Below are 15,659 nucleotides of genomic sequence, written 5' to 3'. Positions count from 1 at the left end.
AGCTCTTGCACCCAACGACCGACGACGGATAGCATGTCTCAATCGACTAGCACGCAAGCCAATGGCACACCCGTGCCGAACAAGGCGTCAGAAGTGGGATGGCTCTTTGTGCCCCAGTACTATACGTTCATGAACAAGGACCCTTCGCGTCTCCACTGCTTCTACACGAAGAAAAGCACGATGGTGCATGGCACTGAAAACGAAGACATCACGCCCAGTGTGGGCCAACAGGCGATCCACGAGCGGGTGAATACGATCGGCTTCGAAGATACCAAGGTGTACGTGTCGAATGTCGACAGCCAGTCGTCCGCCGACGGCGGCATCGTGATCCAGGTGCTGGGCGAGATGTCGAACAAGGGCGGCAAGTGGCGCAAGTTTGCCCAGACCTTTTTCCTGGCGCAGCAGCCGAATGGCTTTTACGTCCTGAATGACATCTTCCGCTACCTGAAGGACGATGACGACGAGAAGGACGAGGCGCGCGAGGACGAGCCCCAGGCGGATGAAGCGGCGCCCGTCAGTGTCGCTGACACGCCCGCTGCGCGTGAAGCGACCGAGGCGTCGCAGCACGCCGCTCCCGCGAAGGACGAGGCGAAGCCCGCCGCGCCTGCGCCGGCCGAGCCCGCGGCCCACGCCGAGCCCAAAGAGGCCCCGGCCGCGCCGCCCAAGACGTGGGCCAACCTCGCCGCGAGGGGCGCGAACCGCTGGGGCCACACGGCTTCCGAGGCGCGTGGCTCATCCGAGGCCGGGGCCCAGGCGACGTCCACGGCGGCGGCCGCCCCCGAGGCCAAGCCGGCCTCGGCGCCCGCCAAGCCCGCCGCGCCCCCCGCTCGTGGCCAACAAGGTCACGTGTTCATCAAGAATGCGGCGGGCGTGGCGCAGGACGAGTTGCGCCAGTCGCTCGAGGCTCAGTTTGGCGCGCTGAAGGAGTGCCAGCTGAATGCGGCCAAGGGCTTTGCGTTTGCCGAGTTTGTCGACGCAGACAAGGCGCGCCGCGCGATCCAGACGAGCAGCTCGCAGAATGGCGTGCGCGTCGGCGCAGCGACGGTGCTGATTGAAAAGCGCCGACCCGGACACGCGGCGGGCGGCGGACACCGCGGCGGCCGTGGCGGCCATCGCGGTGCGAGTCGCTCCTAAGTATATACCTGACGACCATAGGCATGACATCCTATTTGCGTTACGTTAGAACGAGGCAGGCAGGCGCGGCTCGGCGCTCTCCGACACGGCCGGCCGGGCCTCGGTCGCCGGTGCAGCTGGGTGCGCGGCGCTTGGGGCGTCCAGGTACACGCGGAGCTGCTGCTCTCCCAACGCACGCAGCTCCCTCGCCATGTGCGTCGTGACGGTCAGCATGGGCCCGGCCAGGTTCATGCGCCACACGACGTAGGCGCTCGCCAGCACCATGCACAGCAGCGTAAAGTACACGGGGCTGTGCAACACAGCCATGGCCTCGTTCCATCCAAGCACAATGAGCACGACATACATCCACCACGGCACTTGCGTCATGCTCGACACCGTGCCGCGCTTGGCCTCGACGTACGCTGCGTCTGCATCACGGCGGAAACGACGGCCCAGCTCGGCACACCGCCGCTCCGACAGGACGCGGCGCGCTTCGTCCCACGACGGCGTATCTTCATCACCCGCCACCGTGGGCGGCGTCTCTGGCTGCATCGTGGCATACAGTGGAATGAGCGCCAACGTCGCATCACGCGCTTGCACAAACGCATCGTCCATGTCATCACTCGGCTTCCACACCCGCGGCACACCACTCGCATCGTAGCGGAAGCGGTCCTCAAAAAACGCACGCAGGCGCGACGCCAGCACCGTCTCGGACGTGCTCTCCTGCACCCGGTCCAGCAACGCACGCCAGGCCACCATGTGCAGACGCCCCACCGTCGCGGCATCCTCGTCCGGCGTCGTGTTGAGATGCGCCGCTCGCTCGCGGTACAGGGCAGCAGCTCTGTCACACGCGTCACGCCACACACCCAGCACGCGATCCCACATGCCAGCATCAGGCTCAGACAACGCAGCCTCAATGGGCTCAGCCAGGTGCCGGCGTATATCTTTTTCCAGGCGCACAGCCAGTTTTTGCGTCTCGTCGGCACGCAGCGTACGCGCGACGGCTCGCAAGTCCTCCTCAAGGTGCATGCGCTCCTCACTCACGCTCCAGTCCGTATCAGGCAGCACCAGCCGCTGCGTCTCCGCATCAAAGGCTGCCAGCGCGTGCGCCACATGCTCTTCGACCAGCCTGCCAAAATCGTACGACGCACCCCGCGTGCCCTCCTGCATCGCTTGCTGAAACGCCGAGGCCAGCTTCGTGTGCAGATTTTTTAGCTGCGCGAGGAAGAAGGGCAGCAGCACCGCATTGAGCTGCAACAGCAAATCCGCCCGCTTGCGCGCATAGACGCCGCGGTGGTACCGACTTGCGTCCTTGTCAAACACCGCTAGTGCCTCGGCACGATGCGACGCCATATCCACCCCGAGCGTCGCGAGCACCTGGCCGGCATCCAGCGCCGAACGCAACGCCGTCATCGCAGCGGCAAAGGCAGCGGCAGCGGCAGCCGCAATCTCGTCACAGCGGAACTGGGCAAGCAGCTCTTGCTGCGTCGGCAGATCCAAGTCCTTGTTCTGCAGAATTTGCTCCCACACGCTCTCGAGGTAGTGTGGCAGACCATCAATGGGAATCCGCTTGTGGTACTCGGTCTGAAACACGTACTGGGGGTCGCTGCGGTCAATAAAGCGGCGCTGCAGCTGTGCGATGCCTTCATCAAACTCCTTCGCCTGCAGCACCTTGTGGGGTAGGGCAGAAAAACTCACGTCGAAGAAATCGCCCAGTTCCGCGCCTGCCAGAGCCTCAGGCTTGGTCAAGCTCGCCCAGATCCGCTGCAGGTCCGCTCGGATCGTCGACTCCAAGTTGGCCAGCGGCGTTGTACCGATATAGTCACGGATCACAAAGAGCAACAGCGTTTTCTCCTTCGGCGCACCGGCGCGTGCACGACCGACCTGGAAGAGCGTCAAATTCACGTCCAACACCGTCTTGAGGAGGCCCATATTGGCGCCTTGAAACAGGCCCACCTGATTCTCCCACATGTTCACAATGACGCACTCGGCTGTCGCGAGAGAAAAGAGCGCCGACTTGCGCTCAAAGTCCTGGTCCTCACCTCGCTCGCGACCATCCGTGCCCTCGACATCCATCACGAGCACATTACGGTCCATGCCACGACACAGCCAGATACCCTTCGTCGTCTGCTGTCGTGCACGATCATCCATCACATCAAAGTTGGTCCCAAACAACCGGTTCAGGAGCGTCGATTTACCCGTCGACTGAGAGCCAAGCACCGCGCAGATATCGTACCCAAAGCCGGCCTCCAACATACCCCATTGGCTCAGGTGGTCGTGGAACAAAGCACCCGAAAAGTGCTGGTCCTCGTCAATAAGCTGCAGTCGGTTAGGCTGAGCAAGGCCTATCGCCACATCGTGTCCTGCATCTGCGCTGACCGAGGCCGTGCGGGCCAACGTCTCGGGTGGCACCTCAGGCTCAGACGCGTCTGTGCTCGGAATACCACTCGCCATGACAGGCACCTCGTGAGCACCAGTCACGATGCTCGGGCCCGTTGCCACAGGCATCCGGTGAACGGCTTCCTCGTCCCGCTCCATAGTCCACAGCAACACCTACGGCCCACGCGTCACACCCCCTGCTCAACATTGTCACGTGCAACACTCACTCAAATTCTTCGTATCACCATTCCATTTCTATCATAGACATAACACTACGAGGTAACGGACGGACATGCATAAACCTTGACTTGATTCCCATAACTAATTCCCTTGATCATAACGATTGCGAAAAAACAAAACGCGCTTTTTTGGCTCGTACTCACGGAGACAACGAGCACAGACGTCCTGCGTCATCCACATCAACGTATTGTTCATTTTATTTTTTGGAGCACCCAATTAGTGGCTCCAGTAGTCCACGTTCTCGAGGACACCCACTTCGAGATCCGTGAGAGCGGCAAAGGCGCCCTTACTCAGGTCAAACCACTCGCCGTGGCAAGTCTCGCACCGGTCGCGCACCGTAACGGTGGCGTGGTTGCCGTAGTACTCAAACGTGAGCTTGTCGCCACACTTGTATGGCATGTCGAAGCTCGTAGCCACCACCATGTCGTCATCCGAAGGAGGAGCGCCACCACAGTAAGGTTCGTCCATCATATAACCAGCGTACCACGAGAGCTTGGCCGCACGGTTGTGAAACTCGCGCTTAGCAGGGGCCGCAAGCACAGTCGAGGCGGCCAGGGCAAAGATCGATGCAATAAAGGCTGAACGCATGGTATCAAAGTGGTGTTGATGTCTTGAGGTGGATGCGACAGGTGAGAGAATTCCTTGACGAAGTCGGTGGGGGAAATGGGGAGACTAAACTACGGTATTTATAGACAATGCTCTTTTTTCAGTCTGCACGACTCTCAGTACAGAGTAGATAATGAACACCCTCGAATCTGCTGAGTTCACACCCTGAAAAAAAGCTGGAGCGCCAAATTGATCTGCAGAATAGAGCACCCCACTGCAGAATTTGTAGATCATACTCCCCCATTTCACCAAACACGTGCTGTAATTAAGCGGGCGCGCTATTTTCATGTCTGCTTACGGATGGCTAGAGTTTCAGGGTGCACCACATCCGCGTTCATTGTCTCGATCTTTGTCTCCTAGTTCGACGCCTGCACACTTTAGTCAGAAATAGATCTCACCAGGCGATCTTGTGGAAATCATTGAATTCGGGGGGACTCGCCCATGCGTAACGCTTATGCCACCATTGGTCATGTACGAACTATCTTTTTGTCATGCTGACTCTCTGCCCGCATGTCTGTTCGGAACTGGACCGCGGCCTCGACACTTTCGGCCGACAGACGCTCTCAGCCGTTGAGCGTCAATCGTTGGGGATATGCATGTCCGCATATGATCGGGTGCATAGCTAACCCCAATGATTGGATTTTTCGATTCTCCGCTACAGTGGGCAAAGCCGTCACCAGATCTACTGTGATAACGCGTGCAAAACGGCTCATCGTAGGGCACGAAAAGTCGTTTTCTCATGCTTTGAACGATGGAAGACCTTGGCCACTCTGGAAACTACGGCACAGTATTTCCTACGTTTACAGCACCACAAGATCGTGCTTCCGCTCGTTTCACAGACAGTAGCAGTATCACAACGCCACCCAGTCTCACGTCAGAAAGCTCGCCCGAATCCTATCTTGACAACGAGGACCCGGCGTGTCTTTCTGCCATTGAACAAGTGCACGACTTTCGCTCAAAAAGTATCAACGCAGCTGTAGGAGGCACTGCTAACGACGCCCTCTACTGCGATTGGCCTGCCAACACACCTTGCGCTGCATTCGTACCCAAGGTGTCGGACGAGCTCAAAATGACGGGTGTGGCACAACATTTAAGTGCACCTCACCCCAATCACAAAGAGGCATACGATGCCGAGCAATTTCCACCATCCCAGATTCGGGAGCACGTCACCGCTTTGCCCATGGAAACAGCACTCTCGACAACACATACCGAGGTGCATGACGAAAAATTGATGTCGCCCGACCATTCTTCCCTACAGCCTATGACGAGCTCTGATGCGCCCTTTTCGAATCATGCGACCGCCATGAAGCCCATGTCGTCGTTCTCGAGCTCACCACATCATACCTCTGACACGAATAGCATTGCTCCTGCCATGATCGAGAAGAACGATAAGCGGTTGCTGGTTCAATCGCCACCTCATATGCCGTCATCGGCAACAGATACCACCTCACTCTCGCTCATGTCGACTCGAGCCATTTGGCCCGACCGCGAGAACCTACCATCAGACATGAAGATCCTTGTCAATGGATTGCCAGCAGCCGGCGCCAAGTCGCGTGTCGAAACGCAAATTCGTATGCGCATCGAGCTTGTGCATCCCGTCCAACAAACTGACGGCCATGTTGAATACGAGCGCATAGGCTCATTCACGCACATCAAAGTACCGCCTCTGAGTGGCACCAAGCGCAAGTCGCGCAAGCACCAAAAAACATGCGTCCCACCTGAGTCGACTCTCATGCTTGAAGCCGATGTCATCAATGCGACGCCGCCTCATGCACGTGTGTATGTGTGTGATAGCTGCCGTGAGCGCGAGCGTAAGCGAGCACATCGCAAAAAGAGTCGTGCCGCCGTGCTGAATGCTTACCCTACCGAGGAGGAGATGACTGCGATGGGCATTAACCCACATGCGCCGGACGCCTTGTCCCTCGCCGTAACTCGTCTCGAGGAAGAGGAGCGTAAGCATGCCGTCCTTTTTAACTGTGGCGATTATATCGACTTTCATGATGGCGAAGTCATCTTGTCAACACGTATTACGTGCTACTGCCGCCATCATCGCGAAAAGGTTGGTTTCCACATTGTTTTCACACTGCGCAACCACAAGGGCGACTTTATTGCGACGGGTAGCACGCCGCCTATTATGATCATGGACGATCACAAGTCCATGTCGAATTCAGTGAGCATGTCTCGTATGGCTGAAGCACGTCTGCGCTCTGGTATACAAGATGAGACATTCTCCCCTCCGCGTCTGCGCGAGCGAGCCAAGCCTTATGATGAGCGTCTCCGGCGCTCTTCCGTACGCGAAACGCCGCAGCCTTCAGCCTTCCTTCCTTCACCATCGCCTGTCATGCACATGGATTCGGCATCTTCACACTTGTCATTCCCTCTGAATGACCATATCAGCATGTCATGGGTCAATAGCATGTCGCCGCCATCGGCCGATGAGCCGGTATCCAGCATACCATTGATGCATGACACTACGGTACCAAGTCCGCTGCAAGTAACGGCCCCTTCCAATTTATTCCCACCGCTAACTTTGCCCTCAGACGACCTGGATATGAGTGGACCGGTGCCGCGCATCACCAAACTCGTGCCTGTCGAAGGCCCTACCACAGGCGGAGTGGAAATCACCATCCTGGGCGCGAATTTCCGCGAGGGACTTCAATGTGTGTTTGGTGACATGCCAAGCACATCAACACGTGTGTGGTCGCCTACGACGCTTGTGTGTATCCTGCCGCCCAGCTTCCGCCCAGGCCCAGTGATTGTGCGAATTCAAGATTCAGCAACTTCGTCTTTAATCGAGCTGCAGAGTGGACATCCTATTCAAATCTTCACGTACATCGACACGACAGACCGCGCCCTCATGGAGCTGGCTCTCCAGGTCGTCGGAATGCAAATGACGGGGCAAGTGGCTTCAGCGCGCGACATTGCCATGCGAATCGTCTCGACTTGCCAAGGCGGCTCGGATGCGGCAGGCTCCGCTTCGACGGTCCCGACTCAGTCTTCAAAGACGCAACACCCTATCGACCTACTGTCTTCGTGCTTGCGTCTCACGCCAGACTCGCGTATCCCAAGTGTGCAAGACTCTTTGTTGGGCCTTTTGAAGCTGCTAGACGTTGATCTCAATGACCTACCGGATCAGCAGCGACCTCCATGCAATCCCATCCATGCATGTAATAGAAATGGCCACACCCTCTTGCATCTCGCTGTGATACACAACTTTCATCGCCTTGTCCTGGATTTGCTTCGCCGTGGATGCCCCATTCATGCCCGTGATGCAAATGGCTACACGGCCCTGCATTTTGCTGCTTTGCATGGCTGGATGGAAGTGACCAAGTTGCTTCTCCAGCATGGCGCGGATATCTATGATGCAAACAACGAAGGCCTTATCCCGATCGAAGTGGCGCATCGTTCAGAGAAAATTGACGTTGAATGCATGTTGGCTGATTCAGCCGGAGAGGATCATGATCCAAGCTATGCTGATTACGGCGACGAGACGTCAGATGAGGATGACGACTCAGAGACAGAGGAGGAATGGATCACATTTGCCGACGTGGCCCGCACAGCAGGTCCGGTCAATCACATTCACCATACGGAAGAATCTGAAGAGGACAAACGTGTCTTAGATTCTGCACCATCATTCCAGCCCAAATCACCTACAAGCACCCCGAAAGCGCCATGGGACTCAGAGGTCAAGTCGCCTGGGCCGATTCATTCACCGCCGCCGACGTATGACGAGGCTACAACGCAGCACGGGGAGCCTGGATCGTCCAAGTACATTGACGGCGAAAAGCTTATCAGCTTTCCTTCTGCTTTGGAGAATGCACAGACACAAAATTCCTCGGTCATGGATGGAAACCTCGAACGCGAGCTCAAGCTCCTCCGAAGGGGCCGACGCAATGCTCGCCTCGCGCGACAGCGTCGGTGGGACAGCATGGATGAGCCCAAGGACCAGCAAGGTGCAGGGGCGGAAACAGTCCTCCGCACTCGCCAGGGTGTTTATGATGATCGTATGCTGGTTTGGTTCTGGATTCCGGCGATGCTCTTGGCGATCCTCGTCCCGATTCTTGCTCAGACTGGCTGGTTTTCATCGGCTGTATCCACATGGATTCATGGCATCGTTCGTGACACATGAGAAAATAATTCGTATGTAAACTATGTATGTCGCTCGGCGCTTATGTCATTGGCGAATAGCAAAATTCCCTCAATTCTTTTTGACTTCGTTTTTTCTGACCGATGTCATGATTGGAGGCAAAAACCGCGCATTTGCCACACGACGGGATGCTGCTAAGCTATAAAGACTGCGCCCCTTTGCCGTACTTTGCATCTACCATTATACTCTACTATGATGAATAACTGCGCTTGTCCACCATCCAAGACCAATTGCTGCAAGAGTGAACAGTCGTGCGACTGCCGCCCTGTGCCTGCGAGCTGTGTCTGTCCATCGGACAAGATAGACTGCTGCCAGGACGACAATGAATGCTATTGCGTGCCATCCACGAGCAAATGCCCTTATCCTGCACAAATGAATGCTTGCTGCAAGGACAAAGACGGTAAGAGTTGCCGTCTAGTCGTCTGCTGCCAGGACGAAGATGGCAAGAGCTGCCGACCGGAGGACTGCTGCAAGGACAAGAATGGCAAGAGCTGCCGCCTCGTCGTCTGCTGCCAGGGCGAAGATGGCAAGAGTTGCCTTCCATCGGATTGCTGCAAGGACAAGAATGGCAAGAGCTGCCGCCTCGTCGTATGCTGCCAGGATGAGAGCGGTAAGAGTTGCCGCCCAGAGGACTGCTGCAAAGACAAGAATGGCAAGAGTTGCCGTCTAGTCGTATGTTGCCAAGACGAAGATGGCAAGAGCTGCCGCCCAGAGGACTGCTGCAAGGACAAGGACGGTAAGAGCTGCCGTCTAGTCGTCTGCTGCCAGGACGAAGATGGCAAGAGTTGCCTTCCATCGGATTGCTGTAAGGACAAGGACGGTAAGAGCTGCCGCCTTGTCGTCTGCTGCCAAGACGAAGATGGCAAGATCTGCCGACCGGAGGACTGCTGCAAGGACAAGGACGGTAAGAGCTGCCGCCTTGTCGTCTGCTGCCAAGACGAAGATGGCAAGAGCTGCCGACCGGAGGACTGCTGCAAGGACAAGAATGGCAAGAGCTGCCGCCTCGTCGTATGCTGCCAGGATGAGAGCGGTAAGAGCTGCCTTCCAGCGGATTGCTGCAAGGACAAGGACGGTAAGAGCTGCCGCCTCGTCGTATGCTGCCAGGATGAGAGCGGTAAGAGTTGCCGCCCAGAGGACTGCTGCAAAGACAAGAATGGCAAGAGTTGCCGTCTAGTCGTATGTTGCCAAGACGAAGATGGCAAGAGCTGCCGCCCAGAGGACTGCTGTAAGGACAAGGACGGTAAGAGCTGCCGCCTCGTCGTCTGCTGCCAGGGCGAAGATGGCAAGAGCTGCCGACCGGAGGACTGCTGCAAGGACAAGGACGGTAAGAGCTGCCGCCTTGTCGTCTGCTGCCAAGACGAAGATGGCAAGATCTGCCGACCGGAGGACTGCTGCAAGGACAAGAATGGCAAGAGCTGCCGCCTCGTCGTCTGCTGCCAGGGCGAAGATGGCAAGAGTTGCCTTCCATCGGATTGCTGCAAGGACAAGAATGGCAAGAGCTGCCGCCTCGTCGTATGCTGCCAGGATGAGAGCGGTAAGAGCTGCCGCCCAGAGGACTGCTGCAAGGACAAGGACGGTAAGAGCTGCCGCCTCGTCGTATGCTGCCAGGATGAGAGCGGTAAGAGCTGCGATCCTGCGGGCTGTTGCTAAGGTGGTAGCATGTGCAAATGCAGCTCGAAGTAAGTCTATGAGTAGCTATATGTAGCTAGACCTTGATTATTGTTTTCGATGCTTTTATGCGTACCCGCGGGCATTCGTTTGCGTGAGTAGCCTGGCCAGCCCTCCTATGGAGTAAATGAAATTACATAATAATGCTATAATCACATTGGCCAACACGTCTTGGCAAAATTCACGCAAAGAACAAGTGACCCAAATGCCAAGGTGATTGGCTTTTTTTTTTCCTCATACTGTTTCAAGACGCTCGTGCGACACGTCCTATTCAACGATTGGAGCAAAATGACCGCACACACGCTTTGGTTCATTGCGGTGGGAATTTCTTTTTGACCCCCTAAAGTATAAATACCGGGCCAAGGACAAGGGAGCTTGACTCACATCCTTTCTGTATTTTCCAATATGGTTTGCCCTTGCCCCAAGCCCTCTTCGAACAGTGCCTGCCAATGCGCCAATAACTGTGGCTGCTGTACGTCGGATAAATGCTCGTGCAAGTGTGAGCCCTGCAAGTGCTCGTCTGAGTCGTCCGGCCCATGCTGCTCGTCGGGTAAGCCCGAGGGCTGCTGCAAGTAAATGGAAACTCTCTGATCTGTAGTCTCTAATGATACCATTTATCTATACCTGCTTCTGTTTCGATCTCGTCGATAAATGCACGTAATGCACGCTTGTGCCATTCGCCCCACACGACGCCACTGTATAGGGCTGTGGTACCTGCCCAGGTGGCCGCCACCATGAGAAGCGACACAAAGACCGTCGATGCGGTGCTTCGATGTCGTGCATCTACACATGCCAAGGCGGCCACGAGGATCGCGTCCAGTCCAAGCAATGTAAGAAACACGGCAAGGTGTCGTTTCTGCATAGTCACAGCGCCGCGCAGGGCCTCACGCAAGGGCAATAGAGCCCGCTGCAGCACATCGATGCGTGATTCGCACTTGGCGCCGCGTGGAGCACTGCCCTCTGCTTGAATGTCAAAAGTGGCCACGATGCCAAAGTGGTCTGAGTATGATACATGCAAGTCAGGCATGAGTTCCGTAAAGGTGACCTTGTGCGAGGTGCACGTCAGGCGGTTCGGCAGACTGGATGGGCCGCGGTACAAGATATAGTCTAGGCGTTTTCCGCCCTGCTGCACAGCCCATGGCTCCAACTTTTTGCCGTGCGTCCACGTGTTGCGAGGGCTGTCGCAGGTGATATCCGCCTGTCCGTCGCCCGAACGCAGATGCGTAAGTGCGTCATGCATTCCGCCTACGCTGTACAGCAGTGACATGCACAACGAGGTCGGCAGCGAGTTAAAGTCGCCGGTGCATAGTACATGCCGTCCTGCATGAGCGCTTGCTGCACACCGCTGCGCAAGTTCATATGCCTCCGTCGTGCGGAATGCGCGCTGAATTTCTGGGCCCATCTGACTGCCGAGCGCCGTAAAGTGCGCCGTGTGCACATCCACGAGGCCTAGGGCCGGATGTGCGATCGTGACGCGACCACAACCTTTGCCAGCGATCCAGTCGCCTTGGTGCACAAAGACGGGCGTGCCAGTCAGACGGAACATGTGCGTGTCCATACTCACGATGGGATGACGCGATAAGACCGCCAGACCCGATCCAAATGCGCCCGTCAAGAAAAACCTGCCATGGGGATACCGATCGGCACACACGGCGCGCATGTACTGCCAGTCCTGCGACTCGACCCAGATCTCTTGCAATGTCACGATATCATGATGCGTATCTGCTATTCGGTCCGCAATCGCCCGGAGCCGCTGCTCTCGCGCCTTGGATAGGTACTTGAGCCCCCAGCAATTCAGGGTCAGGACCTCCATGATCCACGTCAGCGGTCAACACTCCACATCCTGGCTCCGGGGCATGTTGATCCACGATCCGCCCAAGCTCGCGACGCAGGCGCGGCCGAGCTGGCGCACAGCGCTGGGTATACTGGTGTGTGTGCGTGTGCTGATAGCCTGTGTCATGATCATTTCAGATTGTGACGAGGTGTACAACTATTGGGAGCCGGTGCACCTGCTTTCTGCCTCGACGACGCCCAAGGCCTTTGAGACGTGGGAGTATGCGCCACAGTATGCGATACGCTCCTGGGCATACATTACTTTGCATGCCATTGTGCCGGGATCGCTCGCGCATTTACCGTCGTACGTGTCGTTCTATGCCCTGCGCGTCGTGCTTGCAATAGCGTCCTCCTTCGCCGATGCCTTTCTGTACGAGCGCGTCGCACAGTTTGTGCATGTGCGTATCGCGCGATACATGCTCGTATTTCTTGTCGCGTGTGCAGGCATGCACAGCGCGTCTGTGGCTCTCTTGCCATCGAGTATGGTCATGTATACCACCAGCGTCGGCATGGCGTATGCCATGCAGCCGGCCTCTATGGCCGCGTCACGGCGCACGTACCGAGCCACGGCAGCATTTGCATTCGGCGCCTTGTGCAGCGGATGGCCTTATGCACTCGTACTTGCCGTGCCATTCGTGCTGGAAGAGCTTTGTGGCGCTCCCTTGGGGTGCCGCCTCGCTCGGGGATGCAGCGCGGCCCTTCTCTCGGCCCTCTGTGTGGGCGTTCCGACGGTGTTGATCGACTCTCTCGCTTACGGCCGACCGACGCTCGTGGCGCTGCAGACGATCCTGTACAATGTGGCCAGTCGCGCTCGTGGGATTGGCCCTGAACTCTACGGCGTCGAGCCCACGTCGTACTATTTTGTGGCCCTGGCTCTGGGCTTTTCCGTCGCGGCGCCCATGGCCCTCGTATCACTGCCCATGCTCGCGCTTGCTGCCCGGTACTTGCCCTCGCGTATCGCAGGCTCGGCCGTGCAGCTGGGCTTACGCCTCGCGCCGCTGTACTTGTGGCTCGCGGTGCTGTTCGTGCAGCCACACAAGGAAGAGCGATTCCTGTACGCGGCCTACCCGCTTGTCTGCTTCGCGGCCGCTGTCACGCTGTACCTTGTGCGTGCGTTCCTCGAGTCGGCGTACCTGCGCTTCACGCGCTCACCGTATCGCGCGTCACGCACCATGCTCTTTTCGGCTGTGACACTGGTACCCCTCCTCGCCGCTGCCGTTTTGGGCGTCTTGCGCACATCTGCCCTGATTCTGTACTATCGTGCCCCCATCGACGTCATGCACGCCCTGCCCAACGAGGCCGGCACACTGTGCTATGCTGGCGAATGGCACAGGTTCCCATCCCACTTTTTCGTGCCGCCTCAGGTGCGCGTCGAGTTCGTCGAGAGTGCGTTCCGAGGCATTCTGCCGCACCACTTTCGTCGCGGCAACGCCAGCGACCCACTGTGGCCCTGGGCCGCCTATACACGCACATCGCCCACACATGTGAATGACCGCAACGCGCACGAACCTGACCGATACGTGGCGCTGTCGCAGTGCTCGTGGCTCGTGGACACCCATGCCGACGATACGTGGGAGCCGCTCATGTGCCGCCCGTTCGTGGACAACGAGGCGAGTCGGCTAGCCGCCCAGACGGGGCCTTTACCCGCCAAAATCCGAGCCACCGTCGCACGCGCTCTGTACGTGCCCGGCTGGGACGACTCGCTTGTCTGGCGCTCCTACTGCCTCTTACGTAGACGCGCGTAGCGCAAACAAGGGCTGACATACGGGGTCGTCCGCCAGGGCGGCATACACTTCGTCCTCCTGCACAGCTAGCAGGAAGCGCGCGAAGGCCCCACCACGCGCATGGCCCGCGCCGCTTCCCACAGCAATCACCAAGCCCAATTGACACAGCGTCGCGAGCGGCCGCAGTAATTCGTGCTCATGACATGCGTCGTGTGTCTGGGCCGCACACAGCGCCTGGTGGTGCACGACCACGTCAGACCACACAACCTCCGTGATGCCTGTGCGGCGCATGCACGCATACATACTCGCCAGCAGAAGCTTGGCGTGCAGCGACAGGCCGGCCATGTGAGCGGCGCGCCCCGAGCGGGCCATCCGATCCATCACGTCGCGGATATCATGAATCGTAATAGGCACCGGGTCCTGATGCCGTGCCGATGCATGTTCATCAGCCGCTTCAACTGCGCGGCGGCACACGTCGAGCATGCGGCGTGCATCGCCTGACACGTTGGCGACGCGCTTGGACGCAAAGATCAGCGCGTCCATCCGAAAAACTGTCTCGCAACCCTGCGTGGCGGGCGACGTGGCCGCAGGTGTGCCATCCTCGTTCACATCGAGTCGCGCGCGCACAATGTCAAAGAGCTGTTTGTTGGTGTACGGCATAAACGGGATGCGTGTCATGCCGAGTCGACTCGCCACTTTGGGCTGCAGTGTGCGCTCCGGCAAATCCATCGTGTTGGCGACGGCCAGCACGATCAGGCGGCTGTGCGGCATGTCGGGCCAGTGGAACATGTTGTAAATGACGTCCTGCCGCGACGTGACAAACATGTCGAGCTCGTCCATCAGCACGACAGTGGGTCTCGAGCGCTGGCGTCCCTCAAAGTGCGCAGAGAGCTTCGTCAGGGCCGCTCGCGGCTGCAGCCGACTCTTTCCGTCAGATATACCGCACCAAAGCTCCGTGTACGCTTGCATGGGCGTCGCGAGCTTCATTCCGTTGATCTCAACAAACGTAAACGCCGGCACCTCGTTCCGGACCTGCATGCGCTGCAGCGTACGTACCGCTTCGCGGACCGTTGCCGTCTTGCCGGTGCCGGGCACACCACATATATACGCACAAGCACCCACACCCGCCCGCAGTGCATCGCAAGTGCAGTCCAACACGGCCTGGAACTGCTCGTGACGGCATGGCAGCGACTCGGGCGTCGCGCCCACATGCAGCAGACGCCGTGCACGCCCGTGAGGCGTCATGCGCGCAAGCACAGCTGCCGGCATCGCATGCAGCGAGTGCGGCCAGTCTGGCAGCGACGTCGACGCGTGGTGGCGCTTGCCATCCGGCACGTCCTGCGTGCTCTTTCGCTTACGCGTCGCCATGGCACAGAAGAAAGGAGAGACATGTACACACCTACATTACATAAGGGGCTCGTCCTGGGAACTGCTGGGGAAGCCCAACTGCCTGTGGCGGTGAGACAGCTTTACGTACCAGTAGTCGGGCGGCGTCGGTTCAGGCGCCGTCTCTCGCTGAGCTTGCTCGTTTGCCGTGGGTCTCGGGGCATACCGCCCCGTGCCCTTGAATAGGCCTGGCTGCTCGCTCATTAGGGACCGCACTTGGCGCCGATGCGCCTGGATTCGCTCCCGCGCCTTGCGTGGACTCCACGGCGTTCGACGTGCTTCGCGCTTCGCTTGCAGTTTCTGCTTCCACCAACGCTTGAATTCGCGCCATGTCTGCTTGTCCGCCTCGTACTGTGCTCGCAGCTCCTCGTGCTCTCGCTGGAGCGCACGATAGGCCGACACAAGCTCGTCATGTTGAAGTGACTCTGGTTCTTCGCTCGGCACGGCCTCTTCCAGCGCCGTTTGGGCCGCCTTTACATGCGCCAAAGCTCGCGACACGGCTTGGTGCATGGACAAAGATATCTCCACTATCTATGACGGAGTTGGATCCGTTGTGGGGGGGG

General features: G+C 58.2%; 9 protein-coding genes across 9 annotated transcripts; 4 read left to right on the top strand and 5 right to left on the bottom strand.

Moving 5' to 3' along the window:
- Window positions 1-33: 33 nt before the first annotated feature.
- On the top strand, window positions 34-1,134 carry MRET_0598 (NTF2 and RRM domain protein; the record flags this gene model as incomplete). Its single annotated transcript, XM_027627225.1, has 1 exon — window positions 34-1,134. One exon carries the CDS (start codon window positions 34-36, stop codon window positions 1,132-1,134), a length of 1,101 nt encoding a protein of 366 aa, XP_027482704.1.
- A 45-nt stretch (window positions 1,135-1,179) lies between these two features.
- On the bottom strand, window positions 1,180-3,651 carry MRET_0597 (protein SEY1; the record flags this gene model as incomplete). Its single annotated transcript, XM_027627224.1, has 1 exon — window positions 1,180-3,651. The coding sequence occupies one exon, from the start codon at window positions 3,649-3,651 to the stop codon at window positions 1,180-1,182; it is 2,472 nt and encodes an 823-aa protein (XP_027482698.1).
- Window positions 3,652-3,948: 297 nt separating this feature from the next.
- On the bottom strand, window positions 3,949-4,320 carry MRET_0596 (uncharacterized protein; the record flags this gene model as incomplete). The annotated part of the gene is made up of 1 exon (XM_027627223.1): window positions 3,949-4,320. One exon carries the CDS (start codon window positions 4,318-4,320, stop codon window positions 3,949-3,951), a length of 372 nt encoding a protein of 123 aa, XP_027482699.1.
- Window positions 4,321-5,089: 769 nt separating this feature from the next.
- On the top strand, window positions 5,090-8,467 carry MRET_0595 (IPT/TIG domain protein; the record flags this gene model as incomplete). Its single annotated transcript, XM_027627222.1, has 1 exon — window positions 5,090-8,467. One exon carries the CDS (start codon window positions 5,090-5,092, stop codon window positions 8,465-8,467), a length of 3,378 nt encoding a protein of 1,125 aa, XP_027482700.1.
- Window positions 8,468-8,677: 210 nt separating this feature from the next.
- Window positions 8,678-10,135, top strand: MRET_0594 (uncharacterized protein; the record flags this gene model as incomplete). Its single annotated transcript, XM_027627221.1, has 1 exon — window positions 8,678-10,135. The coding sequence occupies one exon, from the start codon at window positions 8,678-8,680 to the stop codon at window positions 10,133-10,135; it is 1,458 nt and encodes a 485-aa protein (XP_027482701.1).
- A 619-nt stretch (window positions 10,136-10,754) lies between these two features.
- Window positions 10,755-11,966, bottom strand: MRET_0593 (phospholipase C; the record flags this gene model as incomplete). Its single annotated transcript, XM_027627220.1, has 1 exon — window positions 10,755-11,966. One exon carries the CDS (start codon window positions 11,964-11,966, stop codon window positions 10,755-10,757), a length of 1,212 nt encoding a protein of 403 aa, XP_027482694.1.
- A 43-nt stretch (window positions 11,967-12,009) lies between these two features.
- On the top strand, window positions 12,010-13,731 carry MRET_0592 (alpha-1,2-mannosyltransferase; the record flags this gene model as incomplete). Its single annotated transcript, XM_027627219.1, has 1 exon — window positions 12,010-13,731. One exon carries the CDS (start codon window positions 12,010-12,012, stop codon window positions 13,729-13,731), a length of 1,722 nt encoding a protein of 573 aa, XP_027482695.1.
- MRET_0591 (origin recognition complex subunit 1) lies at window positions 13,714-15,078 on the bottom strand (the record flags this gene model as incomplete). The annotated part of the gene is made up of 1 exon (XM_027627218.1): window positions 13,714-15,078. One exon carries the CDS (start codon window positions 15,076-15,078, stop codon window positions 13,714-13,716), a length of 1,365 nt encoding a protein of 454 aa, XP_027482696.1.
- Window positions 15,079-15,114: 36 nt separating this feature from the next.
- Window positions 15,115-15,606, bottom strand: MRET_0590 (uncharacterized protein; the record flags this gene model as incomplete). Its single annotated transcript, XM_027627217.1, has 2 exons — window positions 15,115-15,160; window positions 15,188-15,606. The coding sequence occupies 2 exons, from the start codon at window positions 15,604-15,606 to the stop codon at window positions 15,115-15,117; spliced, it is 465 nt and encodes a 154-aa protein (XP_027482697.1).
- Between the last annotated feature and the right edge of the window lie 53 nt (window positions 15,607-15,659).

This window comes from Malassezia restricta, chromosome I, assembly GCF_003290485.1.
Source record: "Malassezia restricta chromosome I, complete sequence".
In the NCBI taxonomy this organism is placed as follows: domain Eukaryota; kingdom Fungi; phylum Basidiomycota; class Malasseziomycetes; order Malasseziales; family Malasseziaceae; genus Malassezia; species Malassezia restricta.
The sequence above is the reverse complement of the archived record's forward strand: the minus strand, read 5'-3'. Positions and strand labels throughout refer to the sequence as shown.